The 25491-nt window shown below is 34.3% G+C and overlaps 1 protein-coding gene and 1 non-coding gene across 3 annotated transcripts in view; both read right to left on the reverse strand.

The window, feature by feature from the left end:
• KPNA4 (karyopherin subunit alpha 4) overlaps nt 1-25491 on the reverse strand; it is a 55406-nt gene that overhangs the window by 10844 nt on the left and 19071 nt on the right. Inside the window, exons 1-13 of one of the 2 annotated variants that reach the window (XM_012537442.3) lie at nt 22772-23206; nt 18347-18391; nt 17422-17511; nt 17283-17312; nt 17136-17188; nt 13979-14074; nt 13378-13463; nt 11422-11508; nt 9401-9570; nt 9257-9301; nt 6061-6192; nt 2198-2326; nt 730-834 (exon numbers count right to left, since the gene is read on the reverse strand). In XM_012537442.3, coding sequence (XP_012392896.1) covers nt 730-834; nt 2198-2326; nt 6061-6192; nt 9257-9301; nt 9401-9570; nt 11422-11508; nt 13378-13463; nt 13979-14074; nt 17136-17188; nt 17283-17312; nt 17422-17511; nt 18347-18388 — 1065 coding nt within the window. In that variant the 5' untranslated portion in view covers nt 18389-18391; nt 22772-23206. Of the gene's footprint in view, nt 1-729; nt 835-2197; nt 2327-6060; nt 6193-9256; nt 9302-9400; nt 9571-11421; nt 11509-13377; nt 13464-13978; nt 14075-17135; nt 17189-17282; nt 17313-17421; nt 17512-18346; nt 18392-22771; nt 23207-25491 lie in introns of those variants that run through there. The other variant, XM_033409527.2, reaches the window with a different exon arrangement.
• LOC117197493 (small Cajal body-specific RNA 7) lies at nt 1665-1988 on the reverse strand. Its single transcript, XR_004478140.1, has one exon. It is a non-coding gene; the product is annotated as a small Cajal body-specific RNA 7 (non-coding RNA).

Raw genomic sequence — 25491 nt, forward strand, 5'->3', positions numbered from 1 at the left:
TTTATAATAATTGGCTGGAACAGGCTGATAACATCTGAGCTGACTTAATCTAAATATCACTAAATGTAGGACAAACAGATAGAATGTTTCTCCTCATGTGAATCATTAGTGCATGACTGAACCCGATCTACCAGTTTATAGGAAATTAGCCTCTACTACCAGTTTGTAGGAAACATGGAAGAAAAGAAGATCGAGATATCCTCTCTTTAATTAACAGATCAGTGTTGAGAAAAAAACCCTCATGCTGTGAGTGGACACTTTAAACTGTCTCTTTCCCAAACATTAATGTAAGCATGCAATGATATGGCGTATAAAATAGCACACTTACTTGCTGTTTGATCTTGGGCAATTTATTTGTCTATACCATAGTTTCTTCATCTGTCAAATGGGAATAATTCTTAACCTCACAGAGTTACAGTAATAAAGAAATAAAGTAATATATGTAAAGTGCTTGGTACAATATGTGAGCATTTATAGTCAGTAGTAGTAATATGAATTTTTAATAAACTTCAGGATAATGGTAATTTTGACAAAAGAATGATATAGAAAAAGGGCCAGGGGTTTCTAAAAGGAACTATTTCTTGTATATAAAAAATGCTTGAACGTTTTAATATTAATACTATTTTACTGTACTACTCATGCCATTGTATAGGTTGTAATTAAACAGAAAAATATATATTCATATAATTCTTTTCCTCTTACACAGAACATACAAGATGACTTTCTTACCTTATCCAAAAGGTGTATTATCATTGGTACAAGATTGGCATCAATTACTGCCTGAACCTGCTGCTGATTTCCTGCGGTGATGTTAGAGAGGAACCACACTGCTTCCTGTAGAACAAGATCCTTTCAATATTTCTCATTAAAAAATAAAATCTGCAGCTGAACTAGGAAAAAGCACATTCACTACAACGTCCAAATGATTTTATGGAGTATGTTCCATAATAAAAAATTTAGGAATATGAATTCCTCTATCCCCTTTCCATATTTTTCTTTGGACAAATTGCTAATGACCCTAGTCTAAGTTATAATGAACTAACCCTTCTAAAAAATTCTTGAAAGCAATGTTCCCAAACACTAAGACTCAAAAGAAGCTTGGCTGAACAAATACTAAGGAACTGATGAGCTGCAATACAAATACAAATCCTAAAACAATTGTAAAGGAGATTCAGCATCCTCCTCACATAGCGTGCTTTATTTATTCTCTCTTCTGTTCTGACTGAGTCGTAGCCAAAGTAGATAAATCTCTCAATTATTCATGATAATGGAGACACAAAAACTGAAATAGTGGATTGTTTTAGTATACTTATTTGTAATAGTCATTCATTGCACCATCTCTCTCAAGAGGTAAAGTGGAACCAGATGTTTGATAGCTTTATTGGTCTACCTTAATGATCTTTTTATGCTACCCTTTACACCACAATGTGCTACTTCTACCAAGTTGATTACAAGTCTTTTTTTTTTTTCATAGACAATAAATGCATACTAAAAACACAGAATGAAATAAGACAAAATATCTGCCTAATGTCCTATGTAGGATATTGCTATAATTTACCAAAGTTAATAAACTTATTAAACATATGAATTTTCTAAAGGGAAACATTTTCTCTATTTTAAAAAAGTAGTAAACAAGTTTTACTCCTAGTGTGCAGTAGGCTCTTTTGGATCAGATCACAGGATCATGTTTAATGAACCTGTTAGAGATTTTAGGGTGCTAGGCTACTTAGGTGAGCTGTTCTTGGGTTATAATCATCGGCAATGTTGTAATCAACAACCCATGTATTTCTACAACAGCCTCAGATGCACTCCAACGTCAGCATCACCAGTCAGTGCCCCCTTTTCATAGCCTCCACAAGCACACACACATGCACACACACTCTATCAAATAGCTAAAAAATATTAAACTTAGATTACTTAACTTACGTATTAAAATCTTCCAATCACACAACATTCAACACCCAATTATCTCTATTTCATCATTTCCAAGAGAGCCAAATATGCACTGTTTACAATCGGTTTTATATATGGAAAATCATGTACCAATCCATGTCATAAAGAGTAAAATACTTTCTCTTAATGTCTAAATGACAGTTTATGTTAATAAACGGTATTAAAGACACTTGAGTCTCTAATTTTGCAAATGAAAATGGCTACTTTATATGCTAATTATTAAATAGTATTTAAAAATACTTACTTTATTAATTTTCTCTTTGGGATGTGTCAGAAGTGCGGGGAAGTGTGAAAGAGCATCACAGTTCAAAACTACTTGTGTTTGCTCATCAGTTCCAGTAACAATGTTGCCCACAGCTCGAAGTGCTGCTGTCTGAAACATAAAAAGATTTAATGAGATGTTGTTCTATATGAATCACTTATTACCACAAAGGTATGTTAGGCAGGTTATGAAAGATATATATATATATTTTATATAAATTTGTTTTATTTATTTTTGGCTGCATTGGGTCTTCACTGCTGTGCGCGGGCTTTCTCTAGTTGCAGGGAGCGGGGGCTACTCTTCATTGCTGCGTGGGCTTCTCACTGCGGTGGCTTCTCTTGTCCGGAGCGCAGGCTCTAGGTGCATGGGCTTCAGTAGTTGTGTCATGTGGGCTCAGTAGTTGTGGCTCATGGGCTCTAGAGCGCAGGCTCAGCAGTTGTGGTGCACGGGCTTAGTTGCTATGCGGCATGTGGGATCTTCCCACACCAGGGCTCGAACCCATGTGCCCTGCATTGACAGGTGGATTCTTAACCACTGCGCCACCAGGGAAGCCCCAGGTTATGAAAGATATCTTTATGCATTCATGCCTACCTATCCTTTTTGAGCAAGTTGTGTCAGATACTGATTTAGGAACAGAGGAGTGAATAGGACAGACATAAACCCATCTCCTATGGAGCTTCCATTATTGTAAGAGGAAACAGCCAATAAACAAGTAAGTATGAAGGATAATTTTAGATAGTAATTATGGCCATAAAGAAAATAAGATAATACAAAAGCTTTTGTGGGAATATGTTTTCAGTTCCCTTGGGTATATACCTGGAAATGGAATTGCTGGGTCATATAATAACTCTACGCCTAACTTTTCCAGGTACTGTCAAACTATATTCCAAAGAGGCCGTACCATTTTACATTCCTACCAGCAATGTATGAGGATTATACTTTCTCTACATCCTTGCCAACACTTGTTACTGTCTTTTTGATTATACCATCCTGGTGGGTATAAAATGGTACTTCACTGTGGCTTTGATTTGCTTTGCCTTAATGACTAAGGATGTTGAACATCTTCGTATGTGCTTATGGACCATCTGTATGCCTTCTTTGGAGAACATTAAAATTTTTAAACCATTTAAAATTAGGTTGCTGGAACCTCCCTGGTGGTGCAGTGGTTAAGACTCCACGCTCCCAATGCAGGGGGCCTGGGTTTGATCCCTGGTCGGGAACTAGACCCCACACGCATGCCACAACTAAGGAGCCCTCGAGCCGCAACTAAGAGCCCACATGCCACAACTAAGGAGCCCACTTGCTGCAACTAAGACCCAGCACAACCAAATAAATAAATATTAAAATTGGGTTGTCATTTTTTTTTGTTGAGTTTTAAGAGTTCTTTATGTATTTTGGACACTAATACCTTTTCATATATATGATTTGCAAACATTCTCTTCCATTCTGTAGGTTGTCTTTTCACTTTCTTGATTGTTTCCTTAGAAGTTTTTAATTTTGGAAGTCCAATTCATCTATTTTTTCCTTAGTTGCTTGTGGTGTCATATCTAAGAAACTACTGCCTAATCTGAGGTTATGAAGATTTATGCCTGTGTTTTCTTCTAAGAGGTTTATACTTCTGAATGTGACATTAAGCTGTTTGATTCATTTTGAGTTAATTTTTTAAAAATATGGTGTGAAGTAGGGTTCCAACTTCATTCTTTTACATATGGATATCCAGTAGCCTCAGCACCATTTGCTGAAAAGACTATTCTTTGCTCACTGAATTTTCTTGGCACCCTTGTTGAAAATCAATTGATCAAAAATGTGTAAGTTTATTTCTAGACTCTTGATTCTATTTCACTGATCAATATGTCTATCCTTATGCTAGAATCACAAAGTTTTGTTTTCTCTAGCTTTGTAGTCAAGTTTTGAAGTGAGAAGTCCCCAAACTTGGTTCTTTTTCAAGATTGTTTTGGCTATTTCTGGGTCCATTGAATTTCCATATGGATTTTAACAGGAATTGCATTTAATCTGTAGATAAATTTGGGAAGCACTGCCATCCTAATAATACTGAATCTTCCAATCCACGAACATGGATGTCTTTCCACTAATTTAGGTCTTGTTCAACTTCTTTCAAAAACGTTTTGTTGTGGCCTAGCTTCTTTAACAAGTAAATTTAACATGGGAAAGAAAAAAAGGAGAAGAAAGTTGTAGAGTAACAGAAACATAAAGACATAGCTACCACATGCAATGTGTTGACCTTGTTTGAATACTGATTTGGTCAAATTGTGAAAAAAAAAAATGAGGCAATAAGTAAAATTCAGATACTGATTGGATTTTAACATTACGGTTTCCTAAAGTGCTCTAATTATTGGTATGGTGGATATGTTAAAAAAAATAGCCTTACTTTTTAGAGATGCAACCTGAGTGAAGTTAGATATCTGGAATATGTGTCAAAATAATTTGGTGGGGAAGTAGAGATATAGAGGAAATCTACATAGTTCATTACATTATTCTTTCTATGTTCCTAAATTATGGCATGAAAGTTGAAAAAGTTTTAAAAAATCTCTATTAGTTACCAGGTAAAGTACAGAACATAACTTTCCTTGAGAGCTGGCTCAAGTGAAAGTCCAAGCCCTATTTTCTCAATAAAGTCCAGTATTAAAACTGAAGATGCATTCTGAAAAAAACAAAAACAAAATGCAAACCAAAAACCTATACCAAGACATAAGTACCACACTTAAGAAATGCAAACTTCATAAGAATCTAGTAGGAATATTTAAAATAAACCTCAAATAACCCTAAATGACAACTTATTCTATAATCAATTCTTCTGAATTTAGCTGTGTTCCCTCTTTTCTTTAAAGTGCTTTAAATTTTATAGCAGTGAGTCTCCATTTTGACAGTACATGAATATAACCTAAAGAGCTTTTTAAAGCCCAGGTTTCTAGGAAATATCCAGATTTACTGAAACAGTATTTCCAGGAGTAGAGCAAGGGAAATACACTAATTTTTTTCTTTAGGCTTCCCACTGCTGATTTTATTGTCCAGCCATGGTTGAGAAATAGTGAATCAGGTTAACAGTTTTCCTTATGCTATTATTGTGCTTTATAGGCTCTTAGTCATTCTAAGATTAAAGCATGCTATTTACCTCAGAAGGACAGGGAGAGCTTGCTGCTTGCTGCATCTCCCTTTACCACCGTAGTTTGACAGCTACTGCTTATAATATTTGTGTGAACTTCTCACCTTCTCTTTTTTGGCTCTTTCTAGATGCAGATTCTTTGGGATAAATATTTACATGGAAGGATTTTAAAATAATAAAACAAAACAAAATTAAAGAAAAAAATTTTAAATAACTGAGAGAAGACAATTTAGGAAACCCCTAAGCAGCACATTTCAGTACAAAGCCTTTATCACAATGCCAGTGAAGCTAAGCATTAACTAAACTTGCCAGGTGCAGTGAAGGAGAATAAAAAAGGACAGCTGTTGGGGGGAGGGGGGTGGGGGAAGGAGCAGGAGAGTGGAAGAAGAAAAATAGGAAAAGTAGGAAAAATAATCAGTACTTGTTTCAGATGCTATCCAAGTTGCTATATGAACTGCCCTGGTCTGTGTTAGAAATCAGTAATTTACAAAGAAGTCAACTTGGCTTTTTTGGGGAGGTTTGGGGGGTGGGGAGGAGGAGGTTCTTGTAGTAATCTATCTCATTTTCTCCATCTTTAAAATGGGGATATAATAACTCACTCTTTTCATCACAGATATGTTGTTATTAGGCTAAAAAAATACTTTACACTATTGACATTACCCATGTTCAAATGTCACACTTAAAGCACACAGTGAAATGCTTTTATCAATAAAAAACTCACCTGAACCTTAACTTCCTGGTGGCTGAGCAGAGGAACCAAATGAGGGACTATTCCAGAGTCTATTACCATCTGTATCTGTTCGTTGCCAGCATCAGTAAGGTAAGAGAGGGCCCAGACCGTATCTACCAATATCTAATGAATAAAAAGAATTCAAATAGTCTTTGAATATTTTCTCATTTCAAAAATTCTTAACCATATGGACTAACCTATGATTGTTCTACTATCTTCTTTCTTCCCTTTTCTCTCACCTAAATTCACTGGAATCAATCTTCTCTATTATATTAAGCATCGTCATCTATGAACGTCTATATCAAGTGTGTGCATCTTATCTTCTAGCCATATTTAGGATATTTAGGTTAATTATGAACTTGTTCACAGATTGGTATCCACTCTTAACTCACAAAGATACAAACACACTACATAGCACATAAAATATGAGAAAAAGACATTCTCTTTCCCGAATGCTCAGATTGAGGGATACTAGGTCCAAGGACATTGTGATAAACGCATGTAGTTGGAAAGAGTATATGTATCCAACATACAAGGTGGTTCAAAGCATCTGGGCTAGGTGAATATATTCAAGGTGTTCTTGCATCAATACCATGTTGGTAGGTCTAAAGCCAATACTCCAGTATTAGGATTATAGTACTTTCATCTTTTCCAACCAGTATGCTTTGCCTTATAAAACCAGAGGCAACTTCCCAAATAGGAATCTCCCACAGCTGCAGATCAAGACATTAAAAGCAACCATAGGTCAACTTGTGAGATCTATAATCAAAAAACATGTTCTAGTTTAAAAAACAAAAAAAAAACAACAAACAAAAAACCCCCAAAAAACCAACCAACTAAACAAAACTATAATTTACATCAGGTGCCAAAAGTACTTAAAAAAAAAAAGCCTCTGTAATTAACTTATAATGATTATATTTCAAAGTGCAACAGGCCATTGTGTTTCTTCTTTCTTTGTATGTGAAGTCCTAATTAGAAGTTATGGCCAAAACGAAGAATGACAAACAACTGTTAAACTGCTAAATAATACAATTACTGACGAAGACACAGTATTAAATAATTGTGCCTGAAACTTTACTTCCGAAAGCTTTTCTGGAATATGAACTCTGTGTCAAAAGACAAACCAGAGAAGTCTGAAACCTTTAAATTCTAAATCAATGATATGTTTAAAACATCCAAGAAGCTCCTAGAAGAAAATAGCACTTTGCCATTTTTCCTTTCAGAAATTCAAGAAAGCACTATGGATATTTTTAACGTAAAAAGACACCAAATGAAAAATTCACACACATAAAGTGGTATCAAAATATGTGAGACAACTAAATTTCAACTTACAAAAGTAACTTTTCTTTTTGCCAAAATTTGCTGACATAGGCAAAAAAACTTCAAGTTACTTTGTGCATGACTGTGTGTAAAATCCAGATATATTTTTTTAAAAACGCCCAATACTAAACATGTCATTAGTATGCTCACATCAAAATCATAATTTAAATCAGACCTGATCTCATATGCACTTTTTGTGTCAGCAAAGTCTATGATAAGTTTACTAATTACAACCAGAGTGTAATTTCAATGTTTCACTTATGGTTTGTGGAAGCAGTTTCATTATTTTATTTTTTTTATTTCTTTGATGGCCTGATTTAAGAACTTGCTCCTAAGTGTTAACCTAAGAAGATTTCATTTTTAGTAAACATTATTGTTTAGTAAACAATATTACTAATGCTACTAAAAAAGAACAATGCAAACTGGCTTGAGAAATTCAAGATATATCAAGAGCAAGAAAAACAGTTACAATCTCAAATGGATTGGGGTAAACAAGTGGAAAGAACACAATACATCTCTGAATAAGGTCAACCAAGATGTCTAGTTTTCCAGAAGAGTTGTAAACTTTGAGATTAATCTTTCTTGGAAATCTTTTAATAAAAGTAAAATACAAAAAACTGTAATTTAATCAAAGAATTTGTGAGCCATGGCCGCTGAGCCTGCACATCCAGAGCCTGTGCTCCGCAATGGGAGAGGCCAAAACAGTGAGAGGCCCGCATACCGCAAAAAAAAAAAAAAAAAAAAAAAAAAAGAATTTGGCTATAATAAGCCAAAACCAAAATTTGTTTACATGTGTGGTTTTTTTGCTTGTTTGTTTTTTAAACACCCTAGACTATCTGGAGCTAGAAAAAATATCTTTAGGACAAAGATCATGTTCATCTAATGAATAAATCAAGCACATTATGTCACTGCTTGATGTAGTATAATTCTAACTTTAATTTGCTCCATATCTTTACAGAGATCCTGGCAAAAGGGTATTAATACCCTAGAAACTGTGAAGGAATGAAGCAGCTTGTCAGACAGTGATCATACCAAACTGTGTTTTTAAAGAACTACACAAGGTTCTGATTGTTACTATGAGTTTTATCCATGTGATTTTCTTTTACCCATTATATTCCTAGCTCTTCTAACACAATAAAGGCTAGACTGAATTTATAAGCAGTTATGGCAGTTTCCCACTCATTCATACTTCCTGAGTTGCTTTCTCCTTTGCTCTCTGTGTTAGTATGAGTAGGATATATTTATTATGTTTAAAATCTAGTCTGCACTGATTTGTTTCCTTTTTGTTTGTATACTCAATTATCTCTACACCAAGTGAAGCCATTACCAAAGTCATTATAAATGAATTAATTGAGTAAAAATGAAATTAAAGAGCAACTGATATTCATGGTTTGGTGTAAGAATGGTATATGAATACAAACCCATGCATAAAGGCACAAATATTTCTCTTTTTTACCTTTCAAAAAATAATACCACTAGGTGTAAGTGTTCTCTCAATGGCCAGCTGTCAAAATGAGCTTTCATAAGAAGCTCATGAACAATCAAAGATAAAATCTTAGTGAGAGAGATTACTAACTGGCAACTTTAAGAACTTCCAATGCCAGTTTTCACAACACTAATATATAATATATGCACATACATTACTGCCCAGACCAAAATAACAGGCTTGATTTCTTCACTGAAATTTCATACTGTGATATGGGTAAACACAGAGAAAATATAAAATACCAAACTATGTATTGCAGCTCCTGAAATGAAAACATTTGATAGAGTGCACTGACATAATGTCATTTTCTCCCCTGTGTCATGGGGATAAGCCCTAACCATATATACATATAAAAATATATGACGGGAAGCATTTACTCACATTTACGTCTGTGTGATGAATTAAAACACAAAGAGCTGGAAGAATCTGAAGAGAGAAATATATAGATTTTAAAATATACACAGATAAAAATATACACATAATGGTATCTACTTTACTTTAAAGGAAAACAAAAATACTTGTTACCTCCTGAATGGTTTCCATTGGGGGTGGTGGGTCTTTGTGGCGACATAAGTTGACCATAACCCAAGTAACATTTCTTAAGAATGTTATAGGAATAGATGGACTTATGAAGGAAAGTAAAGGTTTCACAACTCCAAGACTTATGACATAATCTCTACACTGTGGCCCATCACCTGTAGGAAGAAGGATTTATTAATTCAATACAATAAGCAACTCAGAAAACGTAAAGCACTGGGTTCAATATGCTACTTCCTGTATTTGAACCAAGTACACTATTTTGTTTTATGTGAAAGTTTTAGACAATAATAACCTAGTTCTTTGAGCCAAGAGAAGCAAGATAAGGTACTAAGATTTTTTGGCACATTATTCATGTATTCAGGTTTATATGCTGTTCACCCTAAAATGTTTTTATGCCATCTAAAAGCCTCAGTAAGGCTTTAAAGTACTTTGTGAACACAGAATTCTTGCTTTTTCTCTTCTCTCTCAATGGTACTCTAAGTTTAAGAAACTTTCACGTTATAAAAAGAGATATATTGAAATACCATTACAGAGAAAATATTTGTAGAATTTATACTGATGATCTAATATCAAAGCATAGAGAGTATTAACTATAAATTACTCTATACACTTAGAAACTATGTCTCAAAAAGGCAGGGGAGAGGGAACCAATACCCCTAGATCAGTGGTTCCCATAGTGATTTTGGGGCCCTATCCCAAATCTGTTGAAACAGAAACTCTGTGGGTCCAGGATTCTGTTTTAACAAGCCCTTAATATAATTTTGATAACAGGCTAGAGTTTGAGAATCACTGCCCCAGAGAAAAGTGCCAAATTTAATTTCCTCTATCTAGAGTATCACTATAATTTGTAGTATGAAAGCCACACTGAAGTATTACATTCCGTAAGTGAAAACACTTTGCCCTGCACTGTGGTATCTGAAGATAAAATGCTTGTTCTTTTTGCAACCATGTATTCTAATTAATTCTAAAATGTCACTGGAATTAAAAGCCAAAGATCAAGATGTTGTACTAATAGTTCTAAATCTACAATTTGGTATAAAAGTGAGGGACTCTGGATATACAAACGATAGCATTCCTAACAGTAATATACCATATGCCAAGAAACAGTTTATAGGGAAATTCTCCCATTTGAAAACTCGCAATTGTGGAGCACTAACCATACCTTACCTTCCATCTTGGCCCCCAAAAGGGTAATAAAGAGGAGGTATATCAGAGCAAAACTGATTACTTCTATGCAAAAATAAAAAAATCTGTGGCAAAAATAACTTTTAACATCATGGTACACAATACAGTTCAGACAGCAGATTTTTTCCATTCTCCACTGGAGGACAGATTTTTGAATTTTTGAGTTTGGGTGAAGTTAGGTTGTAGTTAAAAAACAAATTCTTGAAATACTGGAATTGTCTTTAATTATTCTTCCTACAATTATTTATCAGAAAAAACCTGAAGGTATGGCAATCATGGTGGTCAACATTTAATGAGACTGCCTATAAGGTACAGATACCACATGTATGATGATGACCTCATGATGACAGTGGATAACATTACTATACTTCATTGCACTAAAATCCACAAGAGATATAAAAAATTTCAATTTAGATTCTTCTCAGAACTGCTATTACAGAGAAAACTTTTGGTTTATGTTTTGCCTCCTCCTTTTTTCTTATTATTTCCTAGGATAGTAAGAGAGTTGAGGAATAAAATGGACCAACATAATAAAGGAGAAAGAGGAAAATACCTAAATCACATACATATTTCATAATTATTCAAATAATTAAGAGTTGACTATATACGAAGAGATATACTGGTATCACAAGCAACAAAAATGTTCATTCTGTTTACTATGGGTTTATACTTAAACAGCTGTAATTTCTGTAAACTAGTTCATAAAAACTAGTACTAAAAAAGGCAAATTGCTTTTTCTTTTCAACTACTAGTAGTCATTTTTATTACACAGTACATGATAACAATGATTGTTGGACTAGTATTACAAGTTTTAGACAAACCTATGATATTTCCCAATGCCCACACTGCTTGCTCACAGACATTTTGATGGGGTGAATGGAGAAGCCTCAGGAAAAGTGGAACAGCATCTGAAGGAGGAAAACATAAGCTATCATTTAAATTTGAAGATACTGTTATATATCAATTATATTTCAATAAAATTGAAAGGAAAAAGGTTGAAAACACTATAATCTAAACCAAAAATCAAACTTGTTTCTTTGCTGAAATCCCAAAAGAAAGAAACCTATCAAAAATATATTTAAGGGCTTCCCTGGTGGCGTAGTGGTTGAGAGTCCGCCTGCCGACACAGGGGACACGGGTTCGTGCCCCGGTCTGGGAAGATCCCACATGCCACGGAGCGGCTGGGCCCGTGAGCCATGGCCGCTGAGTCTGCGCGTCCAGAGCCTGTGCTCCGCAACGGGAGAGGCCACAGCAGTGAGAGGCCCGCATACAGCAAAAAAAAAAAAAAATATATATATATATATACACATATATATATATATGTGTATATATATATATTTAAAATATATCTTCATTAAATGATTTTCATTAGAATAATGGTAGTGGAAAATTTCCAGCTAGCAGACTATTCATCATCAAAGTGACAGTTTTAACACACAGACAAATGTCAAATTAAGCTGATAAAATTTCATTCACAGTTAAAACCGGATTTAATTCCAATTTCAAGAAATTAATTCCTTATAGATTAGCATTAGCTTCAAATTTGAAAAAAACTCCAATTATTAAAATAACTTTTGAATATAGAAATTTAAAATAACATCATATGGGTCTTTAGCCAGGCCAGTGATTCCTGTGCCACGTGAGACCTTTTGAATCAGAAAATGATTCTGTTGCTTAACACAAGGAAAAACAAAGAGATGTTTAACAGAATAATACTGCACTGAACAAATGATTCTTCTATTTCTTTTCTTCCCTCTGATATTGCTCTGAAAAATGCTATTTGAGTACATGTAGATCAATCATGCTTACTTATAGTAAAAAGTAATTCATTTATCCATTACTTTTGGTATATTAAGACAGACTAGCAGTGTTAAAACAAATTCTAAGCCTCTTTCTAATCTTTAAGGAACACAAAAGAGAAAAGAAGAGGGATTAAGATATTGTCTTGAGATCATAAAATTAACTAAACAGTCAACTATACAAAGCAAAACCAAAAAAACCAAACCCCAAAATCACCTGAACCCAAAATTAATCAGTTTTATTATAATTTAAGGAAATTATCTTTTCTATGTAATATTATAATACAAGTGTCTATATAATAAAATCCTCACTGGATAACACTTTTGTTCCCTTTCAAAATCTTGACAGTGCTTAAGATTTTAACAGGTTTATTAGACAAGTATACTGCTTACATATTTGAAGGGGATTCTGAAAGTACCTTCTTTAAAATTATTAATTTCTTTGTTTAGTAGAAGAATCAAATAGTACTTATGAAAATAATTCAAGTTATTACTTTCAATAATTATTTCCCACTTACATTTCTTGGAACATAAAAAACAACCAATCCTATAATAACAATGAAAAAAAAATTTCAAGCCATTCTCTAAAGTAGGACCACTTTATAAAAGAAGATTTCTTTAAAATGTATAATGGACATCTCATTAACAGTGTCCAACAGGTAGTATGGCAACAGGAAAAACACCTTTATTTCTGTAATGTCCTATAAACACAATAATGTAACTACTACTATAATTACAAAATGTTTTCAGATTTAGAATCAAATGAATTTTTGGAAATAGAAAATGTCAGTCAATGGGACAAGATGATCAAAGTAACATACCTGAGTTGGCCTATTTCAACTACCTTATTTGTTACTGAATTCAAAATACTTAATTACTTTATAATATAAATAGCTCTATTCTTTTAGGAAAAGCATTGAGTTTTTTAATTAACTTTTTTTTGAAAATCACAATTTTGTCTCTTAATAACCAACTTACTGGACTGAACTACTGCTTGAGTTTGTTCAGAGGTTCCAGACGCAATGTTTGTCAAAGCCCATGCAGCTTCAAACTGTAAAGAAGGACTACAAAAAACAAATAATTTTAAACAGCAGGAATTTCTACACTGGCCCAAATATCCACCAACCACTCCTCCCCCTAGCATTTTAAAAGTATTACATATTTTTATTCAAAAGATCTATGCACCCAGTACTTTTTTTTAAACTTCCAATGACTATTTAAAATATCTCTTCAGTATAAAAAGCATACAACCTCCTCAGGTGTCCTTATTTTTAGTAAGAACTCTTTATTAAGATACCTGCACATTATTACCCAAACAGTTTTCTCAAGTACCTATCTGGCTAAACTAGTTCTTGCCAATTTTCAAAGCTTAAAAGTTAAATATATCATTCGCAAGTTCCCGTTTGGTCTTTACTTTCCTCTCTTGGTGTAAACATTCCTTACACTGTTTTTTACTTTGGCTTCTCAACTCCACCTTATAGCCCCCTTTTTTTTTCTTTAAAGACCAAACTAACTACGAGAAAATCTTATCTTCTGCAAAGGATACATCCTAAATTATTTCTTAAAATAATGTACTTACTTGTCATCTCTTTCAAGACAATGGACTAAAATAGGCAATATTCCAGATTTTATTAAGTCATCAATTGGTGGATTTCGATCACTGGACAAAAGCTTCCTATAAGAGATATAAACATACCCCTTGTGAACTTAATGACATATAATTAAATTCAAATTCACATTTGATATATTACAATAAACTGAATATTTGGCACAAATACTCTCCCTGCAAGCTACTTTTTAAATTTACATAATGCAACCTTTTCTCTATTATAAATTAATTTATAAATTTACAGAGATTACTAATAATTAGGAAAAAATGGTAAGACATGAACCACTTTTTTTTAAGTTAGGACAAAAGCAGATAGGATGCTGGTACAAGTTTATAGCTGATACTAGTGTCCAGTTCTTCATCCTACTCTATATACCAAATCAAAGGTCATAAAAGCTCAACAACATTCTCATCTCAACAACTAAAGGAAATGAAATAAACACAGCAATACATAGGAAAATATCCAGAGAGATATTGGAGATACTAAGGTGCATAAGACAGACACATCCTTGCTCTCATGGAGCTTAGAGAGTAAAACAATACCTAGTGCCCATTTACACATATGGCAGACTGCAGTTTTAGCTGACAAATCCTAAACGTGGCCTAACACAAATCGTCACCCATCTGAATCCCCTGCACTACTATATGAAGACAATGTTTAAGCAACTTTAATCAGATTATTCCCCTATATAAACCAAGTGATGGCTGCTAATTTACTACCCTATCAGTGTAAACTCCTTGACTGAGTTTTTTATAACACTCCACAAACTAGCTCCATCTTATTTATCTACTAATCTTATTCTCTGTAATTCAACAACAGGTCAGTTGTCTGTCCGACCATTTCAGTCTAATTTCTAGGCCCTTCAAATCCTATTCCCCACACTTGGAATGCTCTCTTTTTTGCCTATTCAAACTCTACCTTTTCAAGTTAAATGTTTTCAAAATACCCTCTCTGAATTCCGAGAATATATACACGGCATATGGCTACATTCGCTGTTGAGCATCACTATTTTTAATATAGTTTTGCCTTCCCGATTAGGTTCTAAACTTCTTACAAAGCAAGAATTATTCCACATGCTTCTTCACAGTATTTTCTGTAATAAATGGTACGATTCTTTGCACAACACAGGAAATAAACCCAGTCTTTCTTTTTCTTTTTTTTTTTTTTTTGCGGTACACAGGCCTCTCGCTGTTGTGGCCTCTCCCGTTGCAGAGCACAGGCTCCGGATGCGCAGGCTCAGTGGCCATGGCTCACGGGCCCAGCCGCTCCACGGCATGTGGGATCTTCCCAGACCGGGGCACGAACTCGTGTCCCCTGCATCGGCAGGCAGACTCTCAACCACTGTGCCACCAGGGAAGCCCAACCCAGTCTTTCTTAATCAAGGTTTCAAATTTAATAAAAGAAATTATTTTTTATTACTTCACTGAGGACATTCTTAAAGAGAAATGTCCCTCTTTCTTTGTAAAATGGCGCATATAATATCTACAATGTATCATCAGTTTGGTGACACTGTCTTGCTCTGTGCTAAAGTGCCAGTAGTTTACCCACAGTTGCTTTTGCAACATCCATGTGAATGTTAACACAGTAAAAACAACAACAAAAAAGGCAAATAAAGTCTTATTATTATTGTGAAAATAATACCTCCTTAAGTTATCCCAGGCTTTCCTAGGGATCCACACACTATATTTTGAGATCCCCTGCCTTAGGGCTTTAATTATCTTACAGAACTCATGTTGAGAAGAGCTGCTCCAATACTATAATCAACTCTGACAATGGTGAGCATAATGTATCAATTTCTTAATCATTCTTCCTATTACATTAATTTGCCATTCTGAGATGTGAAAACTTCTGTGATTTTCTTCCTACATAGCAAAGTTCTCTCTAAGAAGTTCTTCTACCTGTGGTGGGCAACATTTAATTCTATAATTTCCGTATGTGTTCTAGGCCATTTAAAGTGAATATGCAAAAGTAAGAAAGTCTAATAAACATAAAAGGGACTCATGCACTAGATAAGATATTACATAAAACTGTGAAGTTTTTTTTTCACTTTAAAATTCTGTAACTAGAATCAATTTCTTGCTTAAGTGTCTCTTTCCTACAATTACAACATAGGGTGGTATTCTTTTATTTATAAAAAAACAAAGGGCTTCCCTGATGGTGCAGTGGTTAAGAATCCGCCTGCCAATGCAGGAGGCACGGGTTCGAGCCCTGGTCCAGGAAGATCTCACATGCTGCGGAGCAACTAAGCCCATGCACCACAACTACTGAGCCTGTGCTCTAGAGCCCACGAGCCACAACTACTGAGCCCATGTGGCACAACTACTGAAGCCCACGCGCCCTAGAGCCTGTGCTCTGCAACAAGAGAAGCCACCGTGATGAGAAGCCTGAGCACTGCAATGAAGAGTAGCCCCTGCTCACCGCAACTAGAGAAAGCCCGCACGCAGCAACAAAGACCCAATGCAGCCAAAAATAAATAAAATTTAAAAAAAAAGAAACCACTATATTGTACTATGATACAACCATGTCTTCCCCGAGCTATGTATTAATACAAATGTCTCAGTAAAAAGTTTTTGGTTTTCCCTTAAAATATGAGTGCATAGGTTTTATAACAATGTGCAAAAATAACTAAATATTCTTACACTGACTGAGAAGTGGGAGTCTCTGTAGCCCTAAATCTTAATGTGTACTTCCCTGTACACTGCTACAGTAAGCTTTAATTCAATTCATTGTTTGATCAATATGAGGACTGTGAGAAGAATTAGCTACCTGAGTAGGATTTGATGAATCTGAATTTTAATAAAATTAAATACCTATTAATCAGTAAAAGGTAAAAAGCTTTATAAATAATGTTTTTCTATTAGTCTATAGCAATACCCTGTCAAATCAACTTTTCCCTGGCATTTGTACCTATTAGCCACACTAAAGCCTCAATGTATTAGTGAGTTTAGAAAACTGCTAATTTTAATACTCTAAATCAGAGAATAATTTTGAAAATAAATTCAGGTGGTCTATGACTGTTCTTTATTGTCATCAAAGTTAATATAAGAAACAGGACTACTATATAGTGAAAACCCAAAAGAGAACTCCTATGTAAGTTACAAAATATGTCCTTAAAATTTAACTTACCTAGCAGCTTGAACTGCACTTAACTGAATTCCTTGGTTATCACTTGAAGCATTCTATAAAAAACAAAACAATTTTTGATGCAGATACACAGTAATTAGTTGTTAAGTCCAAGAAATACAAATGAAAAGGGGGGGAAACTCAACTTACTTGAACAATAGCTTCTAGAGAGGTATTTTGCTGGGAAAAAAGTTAGAGAAAACTAAGTTAAAAAATCACCTTGTAATTCTATATTTATGTAAAAATTTTTCACTGGTATTTTTAAATTACCAGAATAACAATTACTTACCACTCTATAATCACCATCTATGTCAGAGTCTTCACAGATATCTTCATGTGGTACATTCCTTCTCTTTAAGAGATGTTCATCTCTTTTATTCTTTAAAAAAAAAAAAAACTTCAGTTAATTTTTAAAAAGCTAAATACTTTCATACGAAGGTTAGGCAGTCCTGTGCCTACAAAAAAACATGAAGTGACTTTTAAAAGTAAAATGCAAACGCAGAAAATTAAACCAAATTGTGAATTAAACACTTAAGCAACACTAATTTGAGCCCCAAACCCCAAATATTACATTTTTAATGAACCGTGAACAATGTAAAAATAAACTAAAAAACAAAATAATTTGATTTAAAAAGATAGTGTATAGTTTAAGCCAGAACCAAACATACATATTTATTTAAAAGTACTAAACCATTTTATACATCATCTGGGAGCTTCTCTTTATCACCTAAAAACAAAGTCAAAGCAAAAGTTGCGCAGTTCAAAATCAGACAAAAATCAACAATACCTTACAAAACTGAAGGGCCACCTGAATTTCACTAAAAATGTTTGTGACAAACTTAAAAATATATTCTCAACTAACCTACTTTAATACTTGAAAAGTTGATGAAATTTTTAAGTACCAAGTTCCTTTTATGGAGTAATTACTACTGTAAATAGCAGAACTATTTAGTATGACATATATTTTATATAAATCATTTAAAATTACAGAAGAAAAAATCATTTGATAATGTGTTTATCTCTATATTTGGATAGTGGACAAACTGTATCTTGTCAACTTCAATAGCTTGTCAAATTTAGTCAATCTTTCCATTTTCAAAAGAAAAAGAAATGCCAATTAAGCACCTGAGATTAATATACATTTGCTAATTTCTCTATATGCTATAAGGTTGTTAGAATTATGCTTGAAAGTACCCAATATTAATCAGGCTCACCTTCCTTAATTCAACTACAACTTCATTTCGTTGTCTTCTCATAGTCTACAAGAAATTAAAGAAAATTATTTTTTAAAAAATCACCTCAAATTCCATCAGCCAGAGAAAACTGATATTAACATTTTGATGTACATCCCCTTATCTTTTCTTCTACTCATATATATACATAGTCATATTTTACTCATAATAAAGGTTATATTATATAGATGATTTCCTATCTTCATTTCATATTCACATTCTCAAATACTGAACATCACTGAAATTATTAATGGAGCTATAATATTGGATATATCATAAAAATTTTAAACTGTAACATAAGAATTATTAAAAACACAAAGGTACAAAGAATAAAAGAACCCATAATCTCACCCCCTATATGAACTTCCTATTTAAAAAGTAATATATATACAAGGTAATCTCACCCCCCATATGAACTCCCTATTTAAAAACTAATATATGTATAAGGTTAGTAAATGCAACTGCTTTAAAAAAGGGGGGATGGGGGAAGGGGAGAGAACCTTCCTGCCCATTCACAGTTTCTTTCTCTAAAGGTAAACACTGTTAGATTTACTATGATTTTGACACACTTATCTATTTATTCTGATCTTCACCTTATTTTTGTTTATTTAATTAAAGATCTTAAAGATCTTCCATGGTGGTATAGGCAGATCTATTTCATTCTTCCTAAGAAGCACATTAATTATTCTACCACATACTGTAACCATTCTGTTTTTTAAAGTGTTTTTCTCATTTTAAAGTTACCTAACATAGAGGACTTCCCTGGTGGTGCAGTGGTTAAGAACCCGCCTGACAATGCAGTGGACACGGGTTCGAGCCCTGGTCTGGGAAGATCCCACATGCCGTGGAACAACTAAGCCCGTGTGCCACAACTACTATGCCTGCATTCTAGAGCCCACGTGCCACAACTACTGAAGCCTGTGAGCCTAGAGCCTGTGCTCCGCAACAAGAGAAGCCACCACAATGAAGAGTAGCCCTCGCTCGCTGCAACTAGAGAAAGCCCATTGCACTGGATATTAGATGAAACACATTTTGCAACAATAATCTGATTTTTATTGGTGGTGACAAAAATCACAGGTAACTTTAATAACTACTGAGGTTTATTGGCTACATTATTAACTGAAGGGAATACTGTTTCAGTTAGAAGTTAGTGAAAACAAAGATGTAATTAATTTTTTTCTAAGTTCCCAGGACCTCCTGAATTCCACCCATAGACTCCATGGGAATAAGGACTCAGCAAAGAACTCCTTTCTCCTTTTTAGAACTCCTTTCTAAAAAGTCAATCAGGTCATGTTACTCCCCTCTTCAAAACCATCCACTGGCTCTCCACTCTGGAGTAAATGCCCAGTCATTATAATGGCTTAAGTCTTCCCACCTCACCCCCTCACCCCCCCCCCCCACCCCCGGTTACCACCTCTAAGATCTCAGCTCCTATCACTCTCTCAATTCATTCTGCTGTATCCTCACTAACTTTGCTATTCCTCTAATGCACTGGAAATTCTCTCTTCAAGGCCTCTTCTAATACACTATACAGCAACTGCTAAGAAAATGGACTCCAAACTCCCAATGCAGGGGGCCAGGGTTCGATCCCTGGTCAGGGAACCAGATCCTGCATGCATTCTGCAACTAAGAAGCCTGCATGCTGCAACTAAGAAGGTTGATGTTGCAACTAAGACCCGGTGCAGCCTAAATAAATAAATAATAAATATTAAAATAAAATAAAAATACCAAGACAATTAAAAAATACTAATAAGATAGGCTGCAAAATGAATAAAAATAAGTAGACAAGTATTACAACAAGAGTTTCAATATTCACCATAGTTTAATCATTACAGCCTTTAAGAAGTAAGAAGAAATATTTTTACTTTTACAAGTGAGGACACTGAGGTTTAGAGAAGTTAAACTACTTGGCCAAGGCTACATGGCTAGAAGTGGGACAGCCAGGATTAGAATTCAGAGTCTCATACAAAGCCAATTAACCACTATGCCATATTGTCTCCACAAGTCTTAAAGTCAAATAGAGTTCAAGCCAATTTTAGAGCCTATGGTTCTTGTACAATATAGAGTACTATTATCAAGACAATGCGCTTTCGCTGTATCACAATACAAAAACAATAAATAACTCAAATAATAATATAAAACTATGTCCTGTTTCTCACAGAAAATAAAATCTGCAAAATGTACTACTTAAAAGATTTGTTCAGTAAAAAGGTAGACTTTTGAGGGACAGAGATTATTTCTAGTCTAGTCTGTAATCCCATCTAAAAAAGTAGGATTAATGTACAATGAATGGGCTTTAACTTCTTAATAAAGCAAACTATTAATAAATCCTAAACAACTGCTATATATTGACCTAAATATTTATTTACACACATTTTTCCCCATTTTTGTACATCTTACTTATTAAATTAGTTTCTGATAATTTGAAACTCTTAATAAAGGATTTGTCAAAACAATTTAGCACTGTAGTTGCTGTGACATAAGCTTTGGGCTATTACTCTCCACAGAAACATTTGCAAAATAAAAGAACTGACAACCTCTTTACAATAGAGCAAGAAAGAGTTTTCTTCTCTTGAGAGAAAGCTGTTACCTCCAAGGTAAAGAGAAGATTGAATGAAATAGTTAGATAGAAAGATATCCTACACAACAACCTGGCAGCATTTCCCCATGTTTTTTATTGCAAAAAACAAAGTGTCTTAAAAGTGGTATTAGATATTTAGACATTTTCAAATCACAGCCCCATCTCGAATCAAGAAGGACTTTTATTTCTCTGAGGTCTCATGAAAGGGATACACAAGACTTCTTTTTCTAAATCTTAACTTATCTTAAAGAGCTGGGTTTTTACATACTACATACAAATATAATAGTTCTGGATTCGCATGACTTAACTGATACAGTAAGCTGTCAATCAGAATTCCAAAAGGCTGCCAAACTAGCCAAAGGCTTATTTATAGGCCAAAGACTATCTAAAAAACAAAGGCTATAGAGGGTGCCCGCCTCCAGCCCCCCACCCTCAATAAACAGTAGAGTTCAGGCTGCTCTGATCATCCAGAATTTTTACATTTCTTTGCTTGTGATACAGCTTCAAAGTTCTAAACTCAGGCAAAAGGAAACAAGAAATTGTCAAAAAATTCAAACAAGTGAATCTTACAGAACACAGAATGGCATTTCCATTTAATAGTTATGTAGTTTTTAAAATTAACAAATAATTACTATGTATCCATTACTGTGCTAGGTTCTAGGGATTACTTTCTCTGCTCCAATGGGGTGAAAAGTAGAGTACTTTCTTTCCAACTTATGGCTAGTTAATTTCTAAGTCACTTTTTATCCATATAATATACTGTTTTCTTTAAAACTTTAGAAACTATTAATTTAAGATATGATGATGTAATAATATACTGTATGAAACTGAATGGTTTAAATTTTCTTGAGTAAAAAGTTAGGGTTTAGATCAGTAAGGACTCAGTAAGTCTTACTAGAGAAAAACATTTAAAGAAAATTCTAAAGTTAGTCATTCAAAGGTAAGGGATATAATACTTTGATTTTATTTCATCCAGCCTGTCATTTTTACCTTAGGAATACTGATACTTGGGTAATAGCACAAAAAAGCAAAAGAATAAAAAAATTTATCAGGCATAAGACCTTTTGTGAAGTGATGAGCTATATTTTAAAAATGGTATTTAGTAATATTACCACAACTCTGAAAATTGGCTAAAAATCATTTAATTGTATACTTAAAATGTGTGAATTTTATGCAAAGTAAACTATATCCCAATAAAGCAGTTTTTAAAAAGTTACACACACACACACACACACACAAATCCTCCCCTCAATGTGGATTACTACTGTATTACTACTTACAGCCTGCTAAAAAGCACACACTCAAGTATTCAAATATTTATTATATTGGCAATACCTACTTGCCAATCATAAGAAATACAAGGATGGACCAGAATAGCATATCCATGGCCTTAAGGAGGTAGTACTCTTATGACAAAAAAATACAATTTAATAAAATAGTAATAAGGCCTAACACTTAGCAAACACTGGGTGTCAAACACCATTCCAAATATGTTACTTGACTTTATTCATTTAAATATATGTAATGTGTTATAATGTGCATACTAATCTTAACAGCAGAGAGACTATGTAATAAAGATGAAATATAAGCTGATGAAATATAAGCTGAATCTTTAAGACTGAATGGAAATTCAGTTAGAGACAGGCATTTCAGGTAGCAGATAGAACATATACAAAAAGAGAGAATTAAAAGTGAGTTACTAGTGTTTTCAACCTATATAACCATTGCATCCTAAACATAAGTACAACAGCTGTTTAATCCAATAAATATGGTAAACCAAATGCTAAAAATAAATATCTATAAAAGTCTGTTTTCCCATTCTTTACCTATTTCTCCCTCCTCTCATCTCCACTTGTTGATCTCTCCAGCAGCAGTCATTATGGTGCTTATTTATGCCTTTGCCAAATAGCATATATGTTGTTAAATTGCAGGTGATTAGCAAATAAATTCCAACTTCACATTTATGACAATAAAAAAAATGCTTAATGTTAAATGCTTAACGTTATATGCTTGCTCAAACTGTGGATTTATTTCTCAGCAATAATATTTATTAATAGCAGCAGTAGGAGAGAAAAGTTCTAATTAGCACTACTAGTGATAGACAAAAGTCTTCATAAGTAGAATCAAGTTCTTATCTCTGACAAGTAAAAAGATGAATGGAGGTTGAGTATAAGAGAAGTTTAAAAGTAAATTCACGGGCTTCCCTGGTGGCACAGTGGTTGAGAGTCCACCTGCCGATGCAGGGGACACGGGTTCATGCCCTGGTCCGGGAAGATCCCACATGCCGCGGAGTGGCTAGGCCCGTGAGCCATGGCCACTGAGCCTGTGTGTCCGGAGCCTGTGCCCCGCAACGAGAGAGGCCACGACAGTGAGAGGCCCACATACCGCAAAAAAAAAAAAACCAAAAAACAAAAAGTAAATTCACTGTAGGAGGCCAGATTTAACCTTGGCAAGCTTTTGGACAAGTTTTAAGAAATACTTCGAATCTACAGATACCATACTTTAAAATAATCCACATGTAAATTATAAGCATTGAAATTTAACTTATTAAAATTATTAAATTACATGAATGTACTTTTTTAAAAATCACAAAGGGACTTCCCTGGTGGCACAGTGGTTAAGAGTCCGCCTGCCAATGCTGGGGACACAGGTTCAAGCCCTGGTCCAGGAAGATCCCACATGTCGTGGAGCAACTAAGCCCGTGCGCCACAACTACCGACCCTGCACTTTAGAGCCCATGAGCCACAACTACTGAAGCCCACGTGCTCTAGGGCCCGTGCTCCGCAACAAGAGAAGCCACCACAATAAGAAGCCCGCACACTGCAATGAAGAGTAGTCCCTGCTCACTTCAACTAGAGAAAGCCCACACACAGCAACGAAAACCCAATGCAGCCAAAAAATAAATTAAAAAAAAAAAGATAAAAATCACAAAAATGTTAGAAACTGTTAATAGTTGTTAACTCTAAGGAATGGCATTACAGTAGAGTTTCACTATCTAATCAATATTCAAACAATAGGGAAATACATTAAATTCAAAAGTTATACATATCTATTTGGAAAAGTTAGAAAACAAAGGTAAGAAGAAAAGGAAAAAGTTAAATTTCCTAAGTTTTCTATATTCACCTATATTGTACAAGAGGTGTATATACACACACACATAACAGAGGAGAAAATACAGAATACATACATGTCTCCCCCAAGATGGGTACTACCATATGGCTAAACTACTGGTATATGGCTACTAGTCCCAGCTCTACCTTTTATTACTGTAATCTTAGTCAAGTTACCATGTTTATGGGCATTAATTCCTTCATCTGTAGAGTGAAGGGATTCTAACATCTTTTATGTCTCAAAAATTTTATCAATGTTATCAACTTCAAAAAACAAAGTCACAAAAATATTTAAAATTGCCATTAGTACAAGTTACTACCCATGGCAATAACTTCTATGCTAAGAATACTGAGAAAGCCATAGCTCAAGATTGTAAACAATGAAAAGATATTGTATGGCTCTGGCATAGCTGCTCTGTGTTTTCACATTTTGCAGGGTTTTTTCTGGCCTTAAATTATGCTGCAAATGCCAAAAGGACATGGAAATCATTGAGCTTTCAATAGATTTGGTAACAGAGATCATTACCAAACAAATGAACTCTGTGTCTGTGCATGCGTGCTGCTGGCAAGGAGGAGGTGTTTGGTAGGGAAAGAAAAAAGGTTAAGAAATGACCATAAGTTTGGACCAACCCTCTCAAAGATGGGAAATGCTGCAAGGTGAACTTTCAGAATCACATAGAAAGTGATTAAGGACAACACATAGAGACACCTGTTATACCAAACAATGCATGTTTGAATTTTATATGAGCAAAAGGGAAGGTACTCCCTTCTCTTTTAGAATGAGACTGATCAAATCCTGGCAAGAGTGATCATTTCTCTTCAAAGGTTTTGAGTACTTCATAGAAGAAATACAATTTCAGGAACTGACTGAATAACAAGTTGAAGAAAACATACGGGAAAGACATTGGGAAAAATTACGAAGAACAAGAAACCAAATGAGATTCAACCAAGTTAAGGAAGTCAACAGAACCCAAGTCAACACTGCTAAAGAAATCTGCTATCTCTGTTTATTTGGTGCATTCTCACATGAGAAAACCAATTATTTTTTCCATTTACAAAACAAGATCAGATTAAAATAAAACATGAAAGGCAGGAGATTAAGGAATATTTTCCTTGTATGTACTTTTTATGAATATAATCAATTCAAATTCATGGTTTTGTTACAGAAAAATCTACACAAATATCATTGTAGGATTTTGTAAACTGGAAAAAATAGAAATCATTTAAACTATCTCATTTTATAGTGACTTGTCCAAGGCTCAGATTATCCTGGCCCCAGACCAATGTTCTTTATACTAGACCATACTACCTTTTCATTCTAGGTCTCCTTCTGTTGCATATCTCTTCAAATAAGCCACTTTTCCTTCTTTTTCCTCAGTATTTTCAAAATATTTATTTTTCTTTGTGAACTTATGTTCAAAGACTTTCACAATGGC

Source organism: Orcinus orca, chromosome 5 (assembly GCF_937001465.1).
Source record: "Orcinus orca chromosome 5, mOrcOrc1.1, whole genome shotgun sequence".
NCBI classification, from domain to species: Eukaryota; Metazoa; Chordata; class Mammalia; order Artiodactyla; family Delphinidae; genus Orcinus; species Orcinus orca.